This window comes from Camellia sinensis, chromosome 4 (genome assembly GCF_055761805.1).
Source record: "Camellia sinensis isolate YWXY chromosome 4, ASM5576180v1, whole genome shotgun sequence".
NCBI lineage: Eukaryota > Viridiplantae > Streptophyta > Magnoliopsida > Ericales > Theaceae > Camellia > Camellia sinensis.
Window position 1 is genome coordinate 218358946 of NC_138964.1, and position 18983 is coordinate 218377928.

Genomic DNA, 18983 nt, shown 5'->3' on the forward strand with positions numbered 1-18983 from the left:
TTAATTGTCTGACTCAGTTCACTTTTGAACTAGAGACGAGCCAAATCCATTAATGAATGAGACACAGCTCCTCATCGCAATGTTCAAATTACATCATGATTGGTAAAATATTACATGAATCAAAGAAAAAAAAATAAATCAGTAGTTTATGTATTATTAAGATGTCCAAATGGGAATCAAGATCCGCTTGCCCACAATGATTAATTAAAATTATACAAATCAAAATTTAGATCTTCAAGAATTAAGACGAGGTTTAAAAAGCTGTACTATGCAAATGGGCTTTAAACAAGTGAGCTCAAATTGTTCAAAAACAATTTGATTTATTTGCAGCCCGAGCTATACTACCAAAGGAGTGAATAATGAGGTTCAAACCCCACATCAAGAGAGTTTAAAAAAATTGTACATTTTTTATTACATACATTTTCATTGAATATGTACAATCTTATAAGTTTTGTAACATATGTTTTAAAGGCAAATATTAACAAAATCATTTCTTAATACACAAAATTAAACTCAACCAGATGAAGCATCATAATGATAGAGGATGAAGATAGCATCCAAAACAGTCTCTCTCCATACATGAAAATCAAGACCTGAATAGGGCAATGGATTGTAATAATCAACAATAACAAAATCATTGGAGCAATAAATATGCACTATGAATGTTGGGAGCTTATATCATCATGAAGCCACAAATGAGAGAATGATAGTTAGCAGTATATCTTATGTCAAAAATATTATAGGATATATAACTCGCCTAAATGCCTCAATGGCCTTACTCCAAACATTTTAATTTTTCACGGTATTTACAAGTAAAAGATAATAAACCAACCAAAACAATGGAAAAGGGACAAAAAAGAGACAGTACTCGCTAAAGCTCCTCATGCATTACGCATATAGTTCATGCTAAGAACCCAGAACACGACCTTCCCGTGCAATATTGGTCACACGAAGCACAGCTTGAGCACTCAGAGGGGAGAGCTTTGACTGACAGAAGTGTTCCCAAGAACCCGTCTCTGAATCCTCAGATTCTGCAGTTTGCGTCGGGACATGACACTTCTCATATACAGTTTGGAGTTCCAACAAGAGAATACGAGCCGCTTCCCTTGACTCGGGAAGCTGGTCACTAAGCTGGGATGCAGCAATTTGGATCAATTTGTCAATACCATATGCTTTGATTCCCTCCACTCCCTGTAAAGCATGCAGCATAATAACACAACATTCAGCATACCCCAAAAACAAAAACAAAAACAAAAAAACTACAAACCTGACAATTGGAATCAAGTGATGACAAAATCCAAAGTTCTTATAACTGATTATAAATAGTGGTAATTTCATCCTTAACAAGTAGTGCCAGCATTAAAGATCCAAACACACTTAATTTACATCTCCATCTGAGGATTCAGGCAGATTCATTGTTTTGAAATTTTTTTTATTATTTTATTTTATTCTTTTGGAGTTAAAAGACTATTCATTTGTTTTCCTCGTAGAAAATTTGTCACTATACACAGATTTTCATTTTCAAACTGTATAAAAAAGAGAGATAATGGTCAGTTACAAGCAGACTGACTTAAGCATTTTCTTCTCTTTCCTCTAATTCTTTCTAAGAACCAAATGTGGCATAGCATATGAAATCATACTTGGGCAAGTCCGTAACAACAGAGATAACAATGATAGAAAACAATCTAAATTTTAACCTTCTTTGTTAATTAGAATTAAAGAAAAATAGCAGGCAGGAAAGACACTTGAAAATAAAAAATTGAGTTTTATTAATCAAACTAAACAGCGAAGGGAAGAATCAAATGTCACTTCTTACCAATCCTAGTACACTTCGACAAAAGCACATAGAAGCCTTGGCTCGAATTCGAGGATTCCTATTCTTAAGATTGGGATGCAACTTTGGTAACAACAAAATGGGGGAAACCCAAGTAGTCATGGCAATTAAAGCTCTCTCAGCTGCCTCACATACAAATCGTTTGTCTTGTGAAGATTTGAGAAGAAGCTGAACAAGCTAAACATGACACAGTAGGACAAACATATAACAAGGAGTCTAGATTAGCGAAAGACCATTCACCAAAGTAGGTATAACAAGAAGCAGCAATTTAAATGAAAATCTGTTACCAGAGGGTCCAATGAATCAGTTATGTGATCACCATATACACTGAAGATATCTGCAGAGGTCATAATTGAAGTCTTACAAACAGCACTTCTTGGATTCTTCAAAGATTTCACAATGAGGGGGATCACATTCTCCCTGTTCATCAAAATATGATGGCAATCAATGGGACATCAAAAGACAAAAAAAAAAAAAAAACTTAGCAAAAAAATCAGTTTACCAATTTGAACATTGTCCCCACACTCTTCCAAACAGATCATCACATAAAAAGTTATATATTTATATATATATATATATATATATAGAGAGAGAGAGAGAGAGAGAGAGAGAGAGAGAGAGAGAGACTTACAGCATGCTGACCATTGCTTCCTTGTGAAATATAGATAATCGGCGTACATCATTGAGTGCCTCACATACCAAAACCCAGTCTTTAGAGTCTAGTCCAGCCAAAAGCGTCTGAATAAAAAAAAAAGAGATGCATTGACATGATGACATCAATAAGACAATAACAAAATATCTATTAAAATTCATCAGAACCAGATTCAGTACACTTTAAAAGTTCCAGCCAAGCATCATGAGGAGATATCAACAAATACACTCCTACCTTGAGACTCATATCCACATCTTCTACATCATTCAAATTCTCAGATTCAATGTATTCCACTTCTGTGTTAACCACCTCTGCTCCAGATATCAGACTTTCATCTCCATTGATGGGAGTTTCAACCAAGAGGGCAGTGTTTTTCTTGTTCCTTTCATCAAGTCCATGCTCAGAATGAGGCTTGGTAAATCCACCCTTGCTGGAGCCTTCATTCTTCCTCTCAGAGATGGGTAGTGTGTTCAGATCTCTGAGAGCTGTCTCTGCCATACTGCAGGGAAAGCCTGAAAAAGGGGAAAAAAAACAAATCAACACAGGCAATACTTACAGAATTCAGCCAGAGTTCATTCCATCAATATGCAAGCAAACAAATACCTAGACAAAATCAGCATGGCCAACCAACTTAGGTTGATGAAAATTGAGATTAATATCTGAAGTTCCAATTCTTAAACCATGTAAAATAACACATCCACTAAAATGATTTCTGAGCTTTAACGGAAAAATGTTTTTGACCAAAAGAAAGAAATATCCATGCCTGTGAGTGGCTGAGAAAACATCAAACAATGTATCACTGGCTGTTAAACCAATGAAAGATACAATTTCCCGAAGGAAGCGAAAGTATTGCACACAACCTCAATCGTAACTATAAAGCAAGGTTGCACAGCACAATGCTCAAATTGGCTAACTTCAACTCATTTGCATCCAATACATGGTGTTAAAGGGATCCTAACTCCAGGAAATTGTTTGTTAACGATTTTGAAGTTTTTGAAACTGCAACAAACAACAATTGAAAACATATAATTTCTCTTTTTCAGTTCGTCTGTTTGGATGTACCCAAGATGTGATCACAAGTGAACCAAAAAAGAATATTAAATTCAAAGCATGGTCCTAGGAAACTTAAAAGTTGGTCAATAAATTAAGAGAAGACAAGAAAGCAAGCCCCATAAACATAGGAACCTTATGAGGTCAGGCCCCCAGCAAGTAACAAGACAATGCCGCAATCCACCATACAATATAAAGAATAAGAAGAAGAAAAAGAAGATAATTCAGAAAACAAGATAGCACACACCCACCCCCATCTGCTGGGAGAAGTGCGATGTCAACTTTTCACATCCAAATCAAAGGCAAGCAAAAACCTTCAAATGCTGCTAAGAAACCATAGCTCACCAAACCACCGACCATGCCATAAAGACAAGAACACTAGGGAAACACTCAATAAAACAACATAACCATGAAACTCACACTATAACATCACTCAACAAAACTTGAAGGCAAGAGTGGAGCTGCAAACACTCATTAACAGGATATTGGCCTATTTTGAGAAATAGGTTAAATGCCGACTTTTTGTTTTTTTTTTTGAAAAAAATGTGCAAAAAAATATAGAGGTGATGTGACCCAAAAAAGCCAAAAAATTGGCTTTTAACCAAGTTCTCAAAATTAAGGTAGTAAAGTTAGAAATGCGAGCATCCCAAAAACCTTGGAAAATATCCAATAAAATAACTTGTTAGTTAAGGACCGCTAAATAAGATCATTGAATATAAAATTAAATGTACCTAGGAGAAATAGAAGGTAAAGTGAAAATAATAGTCAATAAGACCAAGAAAGAGTCCCAATTTAGTTAATAACATAAGGGACTCTTAAACAACTAGAATGAAATTTGAGTTGCAAAATCCACATATATTGTCCACTCTTCCCTGGGGATCTAAGAAGCATGAACATGGACATGTGACACGATACGGATACGATATGGACATGCCGACACGTTAATTTTTAAAAAATGCAGGACACGACACATGGGGGGACACGCGTGAAATATATAATTTTATATATTTATTATATATTATATACATATATATATCATTTAAAGATAATAAAAAATGCAATATGACACTAATTCCTATAAATTTATATGGATTTTATTTTATCATTGTATCTTAAATTGTTTTGTTCAAATTTATAATTAGTTTCACATGTGTCTAAACGATAGACACGCGTGTTTAAGCGATTTACACGTGTGTCCTTAAAGTGTCCAAAGAGTGTTTGAGTCTTTAAAAAAAATTTTAAAATAGGACACATTTTGAAGAGTGTCGGACACATGTCCTAAGAGTGTCCAAAGAGTGTTGGTGTCCGGCACGGACAACACGAATACATCACCTTCTTAGAAGTGTCCATGCTTCTTAACTGGGGATTCATTGTGGTCACTTTTTCACAGTTTTAACTTTGAACAAAACCCATATTTAAGCTTCAACTTCAAAGATTCAAATTGAATGAATTAATAAAACTTCAGCTTCAAACACAACTTTAGCGAATAACAATGTAGAACAAACTTCAATAATGTTATTAAGACACCAAAACACAAGATGATAAGAAAAAAGGCCACTTCAAACAGAATGAGTACAAAATCTAATGAGAGAAGTACGCATACATACTCACACATGCATATATACATAAAGATGCCTCGAATGTACATTGGACAATATAGAAATATCTTGGAATGTTTGTCTTGCCACTTTTCCCCAAAATGATAGCTCCTTACATATGCATTTCAACTACCAGTACCTTAAGCTAAGCCTGATATTTCACTGTTTTCTCCACTCCAAATCAATTAAAAACCTATAAGCTTTCTTTCCCCATTTTTCCTACCAGTTGAGCTTCCTTTTACTACCATGTAAATACAATCAAACAACTCATAGCTGATCTAATACTCCACTCCCTTGTACACAGTCAATGTGCCACAAAACATTCCCAATTTCCCAATCAAAACCCTAACCTTGCCCCAATTTCTCCAAAAACTAAGTAAGAAACAATCATATCTTGTTTCTACAACATACGAATCATAACAAAAAGAAGAAGAAAAAACAGTAATTGCAATGAGCATTATCAAAATCACAACAACACAAATCAAGCTAAAAAAATGAGAAACTAATCGCTCCAAATTACAATCCTAACTCAATAAAAATCCAAAATCAAAACATCGATCTAAAAGTAAACTGTAAGAAACAAAAGAAGAAAAAAAGAGAGTAGATTGAATCAAATGATAGCAAGATCTCACTGTACAGAGCATAGACAGATCGTAATATTCCCAGTCAAATTACACACTCAACCGACATATACAGATTTGAAGTTCAGATTCAACACACAACAAAAACAGAGTAATCGAAAATATGCAGAGATAGAGAGATTACCAAGGAAGAAGATGCGATCTGGTAAGCGGTAGTCAAAGATGCTTTGCTTCTCTCTGTGTATAAGCAGACTAACGAGTATGCATATATATATATATATATATAAACAATGTGAAGAGTAGAGAGAGAGAGAGAGAGAGAGAGTAGAGAGAGAGATTGGTGACCGGCGAGAGGGGCAGTTGTATGCGACGCCGCTTTTGTTACCCGACCTGGGCCGGCAGCCACGGGTAAATGTGCTTGTGACCGACGAGAGGAAGAGGACAGATATATATATTTTTACCAAGGGTAAATTACACTTAGCCCCTTATGTTTCACAATTTCCTTATTTTTTTTCTTTACAGTTTTTTTTTTTTTTCTCTTCACTTTCACCTTTTATATTTTAAATTTTTTTTAAAAGTTAATTTATATTTAAAATTAAACAAGAAATAAAAAATGAAAAATAAAAAATTATGTAACGTAAATTTTTTTTTATATTTTATATATATAACTCACACTTTTAATATAAATTTAAATTTTAATATAATAATATTTTTTATTTTATGTGACAATTAATGTGACATTTTTTTTATCTAATTTTAAATAAAAATTAATTTTAATAATAAATTGAAAAAAATTTAAAACATTAAAGGTTTAAGTATGAGAAAAAAATCAAATAATCAGAGTAAAAAAATGATCAAATGTAAAGAGATGAAGTGTAATTTAACCAATTATTAAAATTTTATTACAAAAATACCCTTGGATTGTGAGATGGATTATTTATCTAAAGTGCCACTACTACTGTTTACTAGTAGTTTTGAAAGTTGAGACTTCAATTTGAACTTTGACGCTCCAACACCATGGAAAAATGTAGTTTTGAATTGACTCTTTATCATTTGACACACATTTACTTTAAATCATCTAATTCGGCTAACCTTGCATCCGGTCCATTTTTTAAATTAAGTTATAAGATTTGATTAAAATATGAATTATTTATTATAGTTTGAAAAATTACAAATACTTTCTTATTATAAGTTTTTATTCAATAGAATTAACTAAAAAAAATAAAATTTTTAACTATTCTCATATATAATACAAAAAATTACATGAATTATTAATTGAAATATATTTACGATATCATTAAAAATTATTAATTGATTTAATGTTATACTAATAAAATAGGTCATTTATTATGAAATTAAAAATTCAAGAGGCATAATGTAATTTTCTTATTTGTAATTTATACTTTAAATTAAGGATCTAGTTTATATTATTGTAGGCCTATTTAAAATTTATTTTAATGATTTCAACGGTTTAATTTATAAGATTTTTGAGCAATTATTCATTTAAAAAATTAATTTAATTAGGTAAAGGCCACAAGTCATTAGGTTGTGTGTTATGATTTGAAGATAATCAATCAAAATTAATTAATTCATTTTTGGGTGAAGGAATTATAAGTGATAACAAAGCATAAACACACTTTGAAATTTTCCACACAAACCTCTTGTTTTGGTGCAGTAAAGACTTGTTCTGGAATTAATTGATGTGTGTCTAAATTGATCCAACCACCTAATTATAAAAAATTAAAAAAAAAAAAAAAAAAAGAAGAACAAATTCAGATAACAAGAAAATCAAGAGAAAATCTAAGCATACGACAGCAGTTTTGCCATTTTTATCGTTTTGCTCGGTAAGCATCTTTACACAAGTCAAAGTTGCTTTGGTCTGCACCACTTTACCCTTGCTGGTAATGATAGGAAAATTTTATAATACACCTTTAAAAAAATGTATATTATTTTTTTAAGTTATAATTTTTGTAATTTCAGTTATGATTTATTATGATGTTGAAATTAATTTCGTTATAACTCATTATGATATTAGTTATGATTTAGTTATTACTTACTGCGGTTATTATTTTAATTATTATTAAAAAATCTTTGATTATATGTCAAATGATACTTGGTTATAAGCCTTAATTATAGCATATTGTGGTTTGTTTATATTCAGATATCGTATACTGTGATTGTAATTTTGGTTATGCCTAAAAAATCTTCAGTTCTGATCCATTAAGTTATCGAGAATGATTTAATTATGATACTTTGTGACATAACCACATATGGTGCAATAATTTTTTTGAAGATGTATATTGTAGGATTGCCTTATTTCAACCTCAAACAATATTTTTTCAAGTAAACATTTTTTTTTTTTGTTATTTTTATAGTTGAGTAAATTTTTGAAATTAGTATGATAATAATTGTGTTAGTTGAGGTCACAGTGATAATGACAATAATAATGGAGATGATGGTGGTGACATGGCTACATCGGTAGTGGTGGAAGTGAAAGCACTGCTGATGATGGATAGAGTAGAGGGACGGAACAATGTGTAGACAATGAGGGGCCATGGCCTCCCTATTGAAGTGATGAATTGTGTTTATATAATACTTGTTTCAAGACATAATACTTTACTCCAAATGACCACCATATAGTGAAACGCTCCTCTTGCATTACAATTTATAACTAATTGGCATTATTTATGTAATATTTTAAATCAATTGTGTAGTAAAATTTTTTATAGGGGAGACTTGTTGATTATTTTTTAAGAATAAAATTATAAACTTGATTAACTCAATGAGTTAAGTTAATCTTAACTAATTCAGTGATAATTTTTTGTCAAAAATCTTAACAACGTTATCAATTGAATTGAATTGACACAAAATAAAAAATTAATAATTAAAATTGAAATACTTGAAAGTGGAATAACTAAAATAACAAAAGGATAAATTATAAGAGCTACCACTATATTTTACTTTATTGTCTATTAAGGCCATGTTTGTTTGGGCGGACTGGATTAGCATTCCCATGACTAATAGTCCTAGGGGTACAAATCCATTGGATTATGTATCCTATCTTAACTAATAGTCAAGTTTAAAATAATTAGTCCGTACTTTAATTGTTTAATCAAACATTGGATTAGTAATTTTATTGGACTATTAGTCCAATCCCAAGCTCATGTCCACCCAAACAAACATGACCTAAATGTCTTGACCCAAGAGATAAATTCCTAGTTCCGTCCTTCACTGGAGGTGGGGTTGGTGATGGTCCACCGCAACAAATTTACTCACACAAAAATACAAATTAAAACAGGACAAAATTGCTACTCATGATAATATAATTTTATCCATTAAGACAGCCAATAGATCCAAACCAACCGATCTACTTTCTTATTTATTTATTTATTTTTTAAATTTGTTCCCACCTTTTTTTGTCTGTTTTTTAAGAGGTAAAGTCCACATAATTGCACAGAGAAATACAAAAGCACAATGGCAATAGTGACAACAAAGCTTAAACACTAAATTAATTAATTAATTAATTAAGACCAGGCCCACCACCCCAGTGGCTCTCCGTCGTCATGGGGGTGGTGCTGCTGCTGCTCCGCCGCCGCAAATACAGGAGAGAAGTAATTCCGGCGGTCAATGTCATCCTTGGGGAGGTAGGAGTCACCGCTGTCCACAAGCTGTGGGCCATCCTCCTCCTCCACCACCGCACTTCCACCGCTGCCGGAGCTCAGGCGGTCCTCCACCTTCACATTCAGTTGGAGGATTGAAATATGGGGCACAACATCCGCCGGAAGTGGTTCAGATTTCGGTGCTCCTCCGGCTGCCACCTCTTTGGTTTGCAGCTTCTCAGTCAAGGACACAATCTGTTACACATTCGACATTAGATTACAAGTTTTTACCTAAAGTTATTTTTTTTAAAATATATATTTTTAATTCAAGTAATTTTAAACTTATTAATCAAATTTAAGTCATTTCGTGATTTCATGTTTTAAAAAAAGTTTAGGGGATTGGACTGTCTAGTTGAACTTAATTGTAATAAGACTCACTATAAATCCTATTTCAACAATTTAATTTATTTATTTTGTAAGTTCTTATATATAGATTGTTCATTAAATAAAAAAAAAATAAATCTAATAATTGTAGTCATTATAAATATAATTAAAAAAATAAACTGTTTATTTTTTCTTTTTTAAGATAAATGTAACAAAATAATATGACTAATTATTAAATTTATTTGATTTTTTCTATCAATGATCTACATATTAAGACTTACAAAATAAATGGATCAGATTACAAAAATCGTGCCTGTGGACATAATTTTTTTAAAAAAAAATCTCTATTTGATTATTATCTATTACTGTACATGTTAGATGAAATTACAAAAATACCCAACGGTGAAAACACCTTTTTAATCCATTCCGCTCTGTTAATTAGAAATAAATAAATTATGAAAAGTGAAAATAATAGAAAGTAAAATGAAAAAAGAGAAAAAGAAAACAAAATATCTTTTCTATTTGGACGAAAATTTTGTAAGAAAATAGAAATTCTTATTATAAATAATTACTTTTATAATAAATTTAAACTTATATTTTTCTGTATTTTTTTACAAGAAACTGAAAACTTAGTTATCATACTATTATGAGTTGTACAAAAAAAATAATTTTTTTATGACTTCCACCACTTTCATGCTAAACAAACTTAATTTTTTATTTTTTATTTTTTTTATTTCTTTCATTTTCTACCATTTTTATTCTAACCAAATTAAGCCTTCTGGGAGAATATTTTCGTGAGATTAAAAAGGTTTACACTTCCTTAGAAAATGAAACCTACTTTTTTTTGTTCAAGGTGGGGCTTGGAACAGATGCTATTTTTCAATGACAAAGAATTAACTGCTCAACTAATAATCTCTATATATTCTTTTTGAAGGTAAGGACGAATCAAATAGGTAGGTCCCCTCACCTGGCGAGATGTTCATGAGATCATGATTAAGTTGCCTGATCCAAACCTTAGATCTTTAAACTAGGAGATTGGAAAGGCTTATCACCTCTCAAGTAGTGATTACTATAGTTTTAAGCTAGAGTAATATATATATATATATGTTTAAGAAACTATAAAAACTTTCATGCTGTGTTTGGTCGAGAGATTTGGGGAGAGATTTGGAAAGGGAAAGGGAAAAGGTGTGTGAAACTATGTGAAATATAGGCATGATTTATTCACATTTCACCTACCTTTTCCATTTCCCTTTCCAAATCCCTTCCCAAATCCTCCAACCAAACACAGTATCAGTAATACTACAAATTTAAAAAATTTATTCAGAATTTTATTTAGAAGACTTATTTAGTGTATATTCTAATAACATTCTTTATCTTTTAAATTGGTTTGCTTAGCTTCCACAAAAAGCTAATCAAGAAATGATGAAGCGAAACGTTTATTGTATTAATCTATTTACTTGAATTTACACTCTACATTTACTTTTGCATCAAAGGTTTGAGTTAAAGGCCTGTTAATTTTTACTTCTAATCATTTTACCTTAGAATTATTATCAGCATTCTCATTAATTAACACACGTCCTCTCTTAAATAAATACAATCCTAAATAAACATATGTGGTGTTTTAAAAGTTAGTAAAAAGTTGATTTTTTAGTTTTTTAGCTAAAAAAGATGGCTTTTTGTGATTTTTTTTTTGGATTTTTTTTTTTTTTTTTTTTTTTTTGTGTAAGAAAGCTAAAAAGCCAAAAAAAAACTAGCTTTTTTAGCATGTTCTCAAAATGATCAACATCAACTATCGAGGGTTTTGTAATGCTACACCAAGAAAGAAAGTTAACATGGGACTCATTAGGGGTTGTATTTAGAAAATTTTATAAAAGGCAAGTACTATACCTCAGCTTTTAGTTTATCGTTCTCTTTGCAAATGGAATCAACATCTGATAAAAGAGATTCATAGGATGACTTGAGGTGATCAAAGTCCCTTTCGAGCAGTTTGGTCTTCCACCGTGCACGGCGATTCTGGAACCACACCGCCACCTGCCTCGGCTGCAGCCCTAATTTCTTGGCCAACTGGGTCTTCTGCTCCGGTTCCAGCTTGTTCTCTGCCTCAAAACTCTTCTCCAGCATGTTTACCTTCACCCAAAAAAACCAACCAATCAAACCATAACTCAAATCATATATATATAAAAATCAAATTCACAGCTCATTCAAATTTCTTTCTTTCTTCTCCTCTCTTGCTTTGCTTTCAGCCAAATGGGTTTCTTTTATTTATTTATTTGCAAGTTTTAGATTATTTTTTTCTCCATAAAGAAATGAAAAGATTTGATGCTTATACGATTCAGATAAAAAAGGAGAAGTGAATATATGTAAATATGCCGCACTTAATTTACAAATTAGAAATGTCCCATACTCGTATCACGCTTTTAAGATTCTGTTTGGCTATGATTTAAAGTTAATTTATTGGCTAAAAAAAGTTTTTTGTTAAAAGAAAAAAAACAGTTCTTCTGACAGACACATTTCTTGTCAAAAAAACCCACGTTAATTATATCACTGATTTGTATCACCATTTTAAATCACGAGGTACAAAATATTATTTGCAATCATTAATGTCTTAATAATTATCAACTAGCAAACAAACCAATCATAATAGTCTATGTAATTTCGTGATAGAAAACAGTAAAAAAAAAATAGTGATGTATGTAACATTTTTTTAACATATAAACTAGTTTTTTAGCTAATTTTCAAAATAATTTGGAATAAAAGCTATTGATATCAGTCACCGCATATCAATATTGTGGATATTGAGCTTATACATTGAGAATGGAGTGATATGGTAATAATTTTTTAAACACATCAATCATAAAAAAAATTATATATATCACTTGTGGATCAGATGAACTATACACATTGAAAATTAACTATAATTTTATTTCAACTAAAATATTGAAATATATAAATTTTTTGATAAAAACTCGATAAATATTCATCAATACAAAATATATGGACTGATATTTTGACAACCAATCTCAATCATATAACGTGAGTTACAATAACTAACCTGCTCGGGAGTGAGTCGGCGTTTCTTTTCCGACAATTGCTCGTCGTAATAGTCGTCATCATATAGTTCTTCTGAAGAGCTGAAAAAAGGTCGCCTCTTTAAGGTCTCTTCCATGTTCATCACCGATCTACCTCCTACAAAAAAAACCGCATAACAAAAAAATAAAACTACCCTTTAACATTAATATTCATCAAAACTTATTACACACCTATTTTTCCCTGAACAACAATCAATCTTGTGAAAATTTTCTTAGGAAAATTCCATCCAAAGAATACAATCACCCCCAAACAAATGTAAATCACCCATGAACAAAAATAAAAAAATTCGCAAAATTTCGAATATAAGATATAGATTTAGCTAATTCATGAATCAATCTTGCCCTTAAATTGTGTAGTCCGAGTAATTTCCTTATCAATTTTTTGGATATGTGATTGTATATTTTGCGTAATTTTCTAATCAGTTTTTTTGCGACGTGGGCTTGCTAAAATTTATCACTAATTTAAAAATATTTTTTGTAAATATATACATACTAATGTAAAATTATCAAATAATAATAATAAAACGTACAAATCACCTCGAAAAACGGGATCGCCATTACCGACGAACAACATGTTGGTGTGATACGAGGGATCGAAGAAAACACGGCTAGAATCCATACCAAAATTACTAATAAGTGTGTGTATATATGGGGATTTCTGGTAATCAAAAGAATTTTAGATGATAGTAAATATGGGAGTTTAATTTTAGAAGAGCATGAGCTTGTGACGGAAGAAGCTAGTACTCCACAGCAACCTCGCCGGAGTCTCCAACGGGCAGATACAAAATCCCATCATATGATCAACCTTACCCAGATCGCCGCCCAATTTTCCCGGTGGAGGGTGTCAGATTCGCCGGAAAAGAAACAAATTAGAAAAGAACTTGTTATGAAAAGAGTGAATCTGACACACCGGCCACCGTTGGGTCAGATTCCGGCGACAACCGGCCACACTCTATGGTGTTGGTGTTTTTTGCAGCTAAAGTTGATAGTGGTGAGGACATAGCGTTTTATAGTTGCGGTTGTGCTTGTTAAATTACACAAATGCCCTCGAGAGTTTTACTTTTACAAGTTCCACGTGGATGTTTTTTTAATGGGAGTAGTTTGCCTCCTCCGGTTCTTAATCGGATTGTATGATACTGTTTAATCGGTAGAGGCTTATTACGAGTCTCGTTTTGATAATGTGAATCGTTTAATGTATAGAGTTCGTCGAGTACTATATACTTGTAAAAAATCACGTTGATCGGATATCGATAGCTATATTATCTTATCAGTTTTTTGTCAACCGTTAATTTGTTCACCATTCTTTTTTTTTTATACAAAACTGATTTGATCACATAGTTATCGATAGTCGATTAATGCGATTTTTTATGAACTTAGAGTAATCGACAATTTTTACACAGTAAACGGTTCGGATTATCAAAACAGGACCCGTGATGGGCCTCACGAGCTGAATAGTAACATCCATTCCGATTATAGACCGAAGACAAGTTGCTACATTTTTTGATCATTTTAACTCAAATTTGTTTGAGTAATGTTGGAAATTTTATAGAAGTTTTTTTAAAATTTTCTATCAAATATTTTATATGGGTGTGAGACTCACATTATATTTTTTAATTTGTTTTATTAATATATAAAATTTTATAAGAATGATGTGGTAATATAATTTTGTAAATAAATTTATTTTTATAAATATTTTATTTTAAAATAAAAATTCACATTACACTATATTATTCTGTGTGATTTTTTCTGTTTATATATTATTTTTTAAACTCCTATTTTAGTGGTGTATCTGTAAGATGAAGGGAAATTCCATGAAGACATGATATGCATAACCGACTATAAAATTATTTAAACAAAATAATTTTTTGGCCATTTGAAATTGATGGTGGGGTTCATCGCTAAAATTATTTCACTTTAATTTGTTTTAAAAATTGTTTTTGTATTTATTTTGTGTACCAAATTTAGTGAAAGGACAAAATGAGTGGTGGTGATGTGGATGATGGTATAATTAAATTTAATAAATTATTAATTTTTATATAATAAATTCATTTTTAGATATTTGATAGTGGTGATTTGTAGCGGCTAGGGTGATGGATATTTCATAATGGTTTTAGGAAAATCATTTGGTGCTTTTGGGATATTATTTGGTTATAAATATTTTATAAAAATATCTCTAGTTTTTAATTTTTCCTCTTAAATACAGTTGCTGAAAAATGTTATAAATAAATAATAATAATAATAATAAAAAATTAAATAATATTTTAGAGACTATTATTAGCATTTGTCTTAAAATTTGTGAAATATCAAAATGTATGCTCTCTTGTTAGTTTTTTTTTTATTTTTTATTTTTTATTTTTAGGGGGGACAATTTGTTGCTAGTTAAAAGTTAGGCCAAGTTTGGGAAGACTAAATAAGTGCACTTTTTGTCTTTTTAGACTAAAAAGTTGAGGTTGAAAATATGAATGTTTGGGTTAACTTTTTGACTTTTTATGAAAAAATGTGTAATAAAAAATTGTAAAAATTGATTTGTAGGAGAAAATTAGAATTGGGAGTTGTGCAGCCGTAATTGTTGACTTTTGGTAAATAGTGATAACTTTTTAACTTTTTAAGTAATTTTTTGACTTTTTGACTTTTTAGGGTGTTCCCAAACTTGGCCTTAGTAATTAATACACAGTAAAAAGCATTTCTTCTCCATTTTCGCAATAATTAATTTTTTAAATTTAGGCAGCAAGTCTTCCCACGTGATCTCTTGCTCAATAACATATTGGTCAAACAAATATACTTATATTTACTGGTAGTCACCCGTACAATGCACGTTATTTTAAAAAGTCAATAATCACTATAAAAAAATTTATTATTTGATTGTATTTCTTAATATTTTTATTTAATTTGTGAATATAAATCTTATATCACATCATTAAAAATATGAAATATTTCATATTATTAAAAAATTTTAAAAACTATCATACACTAATATATATAATAGCTAATTGATCTAAGAATTATTTCAAACAATCAAAAATAGAGTAACAAAGGCATATTATAATTAATCACAATAACTAATATATTAAATAAAAGTAACCCTAATTTTGTTTAATCAATAGTAGATATTACATTAACCATCTCATATAATATAATAAATTAAAATAAAATTAATTTTAATTTTTATTATATTCAGTTAGTGGTTAAAATTTTTTTCATGCTATTTGTTTTTTTTGGTTATATTGATTCATTAAACACAAATGGTTTGGAATGATTAAAAAAAAAAAAAATTGGAAATGCATTAAACTTGAATTGACAAACATAAAGAATATAAATATTTAAATTATTCAAAAAAAATTAACATTTTAAATATGAGATATTTTCCATTTGCTCAAACTCTGAATCTAAACAAAAATAAAAAATAAATAAAAAAATTTGTCGTTTTGTTCTCAAAGGAAATGAGTTTCTAAAAAAAAATTTAATTATAAGTTATTTTAACAGGATAATCAATAATAAAAAATCAACTGATGAATAAATTTAAAGTATAAACCCATATCCAATAAATTTTGATGTGTTCTTCATTTTCAATCTAACATCTGCACCAAAAAAATTAAACACAAATAATCAATAAGTGAGAGAGTTACAAATTGATAGTAGTAGAACTTTTATAAATATATATAAAAAAAAACTCAATTAGATGACACATTATTAACAAAAAGAAAGAAATAAGGAAAAATACATATTGTAAGAAAAAAATTTAAAAATAAAATAATAATATCCATTTACATAAACTCACTTTCTCACAAATGCAAAAACTCATGCAAGTACACAATTCAAATGTGTAAAGCAAATATTTAGGATTTTTAGGCACCGAAAGGTATCAGAAATGGCTCAATGTTGATTATTTTCCTCCCAATCTTCTGTTCATGGTTTCTTTTGCAGGAACTTGTTTTTATGTTGAAAAGATAATGCTTAAACAATATATATATATATATATATATGAAATTCTATCATATTTAAAATTTGTATAGATAATTAATTGATGGTTTTAAAAGAAAAATATTAAGCTCAACTTGAAGATAATTAAGTTGAAATATATGAAAATTCTATAACAATCTAAAAAAAGATAAATATAGATCGTTAAAAAAATTATCTTCTTTTTTGGGATATTTATATCCCAATCTTAATATTTTTTTATTTAAATATTTTGTTATCTTTTATTTGAATTTTTATTTTGCAGTTCAAATCTAAATAGTTATATTTTTATTTTTGTATATTTCTTCATCTCTATTTTTTTTTTGTTATTCATATATAAATAATTACCTTTTATTTTAAAAATTATTTGACTCGTAATATTTTTTTATTTAAATATTTTTTAATTGTTCATATATAAATAGTTAAATTTTTATTTTTAAAATTAATTGACTCGTAATATTTTTTATTTAGTTATATTTTTATCTTTTATTTGACTCTTTATATGATTGTGTGGTTGAAATTTGAATAGTTATCTTTTTATTTTATTTTATTTTACTTTTTATATTTTTATCTCTATCTCTTTGTTGTTCATATCTAAATATTTATCATTTTATTTAAATCGGCTTTGCTAGAGAGCTCTAGTAGAGTTGCTCTAACAGCAGCTCTACTGAACTGGCACACCCAATCAAAAAAAAAATAAAAACAAAAAAGAAAAGAAAAGAGGAAGAAGACAAAATAAAAAGAGGAAGAAGACAAATTAATGCTATTTTAGAGCTCTAAAACATTTTTCTATTTAAATATATATAATCCTTTTAGCTTTTGAGATTTAGATAGTTGATAAATTATTAAAAATTAGGAAAAGTAGGAGGGAAGACTTGAGAAATGACACAAAGGAGAGAGAATCCATAAGAATTTAGTATTAAGACTTTGGAAAATTCTCATACTCCGCTACATTTAGTATAGATTCAAAATAAAAAAGGATAATATGTGATTGAAGGAGAAAAAAATATAAATAAATCAAAACAAAGATTTAGATAGATATGTTTTTGATAGATACAGATTAACAAACCATATATTTATTTAAATTTTATTATTTTAATTTTTTGTAAATCAATTATTTAATCTTTATCTTTATCTATAGACCACGAAATTAATTTTTATGAATTATTTATCAATTTTTATATGTTTATTTATCTATAAGTCATGAAATTAATTTTTTTAAATAATTGTTTTAATTTTTTTCTTTATCTCTAGGTCATGAAATAATTTTTCATAAATTATTTATGAAATTTTATATGTTTATCTTTCATTTTTTTAAATCAATTTTTTAACCTTTATCTGTAGGTCATGAAATTAATTTTTATAAATTATTTATCAATTTTTATAAGTTCATTTACGGAAAGAAATTTTAAATTATCTATAAGTTGTGAAATTAATTTTTTTAAATTAGGTATTTAATTTTTATCTTTACCTGTAGACCATGAAATTAATTATCATAAATTATTTATCAGTTTTTATATGTTTATCTATATGAAGGAATTTTGAAATTCAATCTTTATCCATAAAACATGAAATTAAATTTCATTTTAATTAATCAAACAAATAGAAAATAGAGGAAAATAGAAAATATGAAAAACAATCAAAGAGGGTTGCCACGTAGGAAAGAGAGAGTTTTAAAATTACGAGAATTTAATAATGAATATTTGGAGACTTTTTTCAATACAACTACTACAAAATGAAGGGCAAAAAAAAGGAGTAATTTCATTTTTTTTAAAATCAATTTTTTAACCTTTATCTGTAGGTCATAAAATTAATTTTTATAAGTTATTTATCAATTTTTATAAGTTCATTTTTGGAAGGAAATTTTAAATTATCTATAAGTTGTGAAATTAATTTTTAAAATTAGTTATTTAATTTTTATCTTTATCTGTAGACCATGAAATTAATTTTCATAAATTATTTATTAATTTTTATATGTTTATCTATATGGAGGAACTTCGAAATTCAAATCTTTATCCATAAACCATGAAATTAATTTTCATTTTAATTAATCAAACAAATAAAAAATGGAGGAAAATAGAAAACATGAAAGACAATCAAAGAGAGTTGACACGTAGGAAATAGAGAGTTTTCAAGTTATGAGAATTTAATAATGAATATTTGGAGACTTTTGCCAATACAATTACATTTGGTTGAAATTTTAAATTATCTATAAGTTGTGAAATTAATTTTTTTAAAT

At 29.0% G+C, this 18983-nt stretch overlaps 2 protein-coding genes across 2 annotated transcripts; both read right to left on the minus strand.

Annotated features, from left to right (window-relative positions):
• Positions 1-637: 637 nt before the first annotated feature.
• LOC114264504 (uncharacterized) lies at positions 638-8123 on the minus strand. The gene is made up of 6 exons (XM_028205138.2): positions 5900-8123; positions 2721-2998; positions 2466-2572; positions 2122-2254; positions 1817-2011; positions 638-1191 (listed from the first exon to the last, which is right to left on the minus strand). Exons 2-6 carry the CDS (start codon positions 2982-2984, stop codon positions 907-909), a joined length of 984 nt encoding a protein of 327 aa, XP_028060939.1. The 5' UTR covers positions 2985-2998; positions 5900-8123; the 3' UTR covers positions 638-906.
• A 942-nt stretch (positions 8124-9065) lies between these two features.
• LOC114264505 (homeobox-leucine zipper protein HAT5) lies at positions 9066-13766 on the minus strand. The gene is made up of 4 exons (XM_028205139.2): positions 13325-13766; positions 12751-12884; positions 11586-11825; positions 9066-9569 (listed from the first exon to the last, which is right to left on the minus strand). The coding sequence occupies exons 1-4, from the start codon at positions 13404-13406 to the stop codon at positions 9240-9242; spliced, it is 786 nt and encodes a 261-aa protein (XP_028060940.1). The 5' UTR covers positions 13407-13766; the 3' UTR covers positions 9066-9239.
• Between the last annotated feature and the right edge of the window lie 5217 nt (positions 13767-18983).

Bases quoted from the DNA above. Each gene is read 5' to 3' on its own strand.
- LOC114264505 (XM_028205139.2), bottom strand. From the start codon at position 13,406: ATGGATTCTAGCCGTGTTTTCTTCGATCCCTCGTATCACACCAACATG. The intron at 11,826-12,750 runs GTTAGTTATTGT...TTTTGGGTGAAG, and splicing joins GCCGACTCACTCCCGAGCAG to GTAAACATGCTGGAGAAGAG. The intron at 9,570-11,585 runs GTATAGTACTTG...AATGTGTAACAG, and splicing joins ACGATAAACTAAAAGCTGAG to ATTGTGTCCTTGACTGAGAA.
- LOC114264504 (XM_028205138.2), bottom strand. From the start codon at position 2,984: ATGGCAGAGACAGCTCTCAGAGATCTGAACACACTACCCATCTCTGAG. The intron at 2,573-2,720 runs GTAGGAGTGTAT...TTTTTTATTCAG, and splicing joins ATGTGGATATGAGTCTCAAG to ACGCTTTTGGCTGGACTAGA. The intron at 1,192-1,816 runs GTAAGAAGTGAC...CATGCTTTACAG, and splicing joins GTCGAAGTGTACTAGGATTG to GGAGTGGAGGGAATCAAAGC.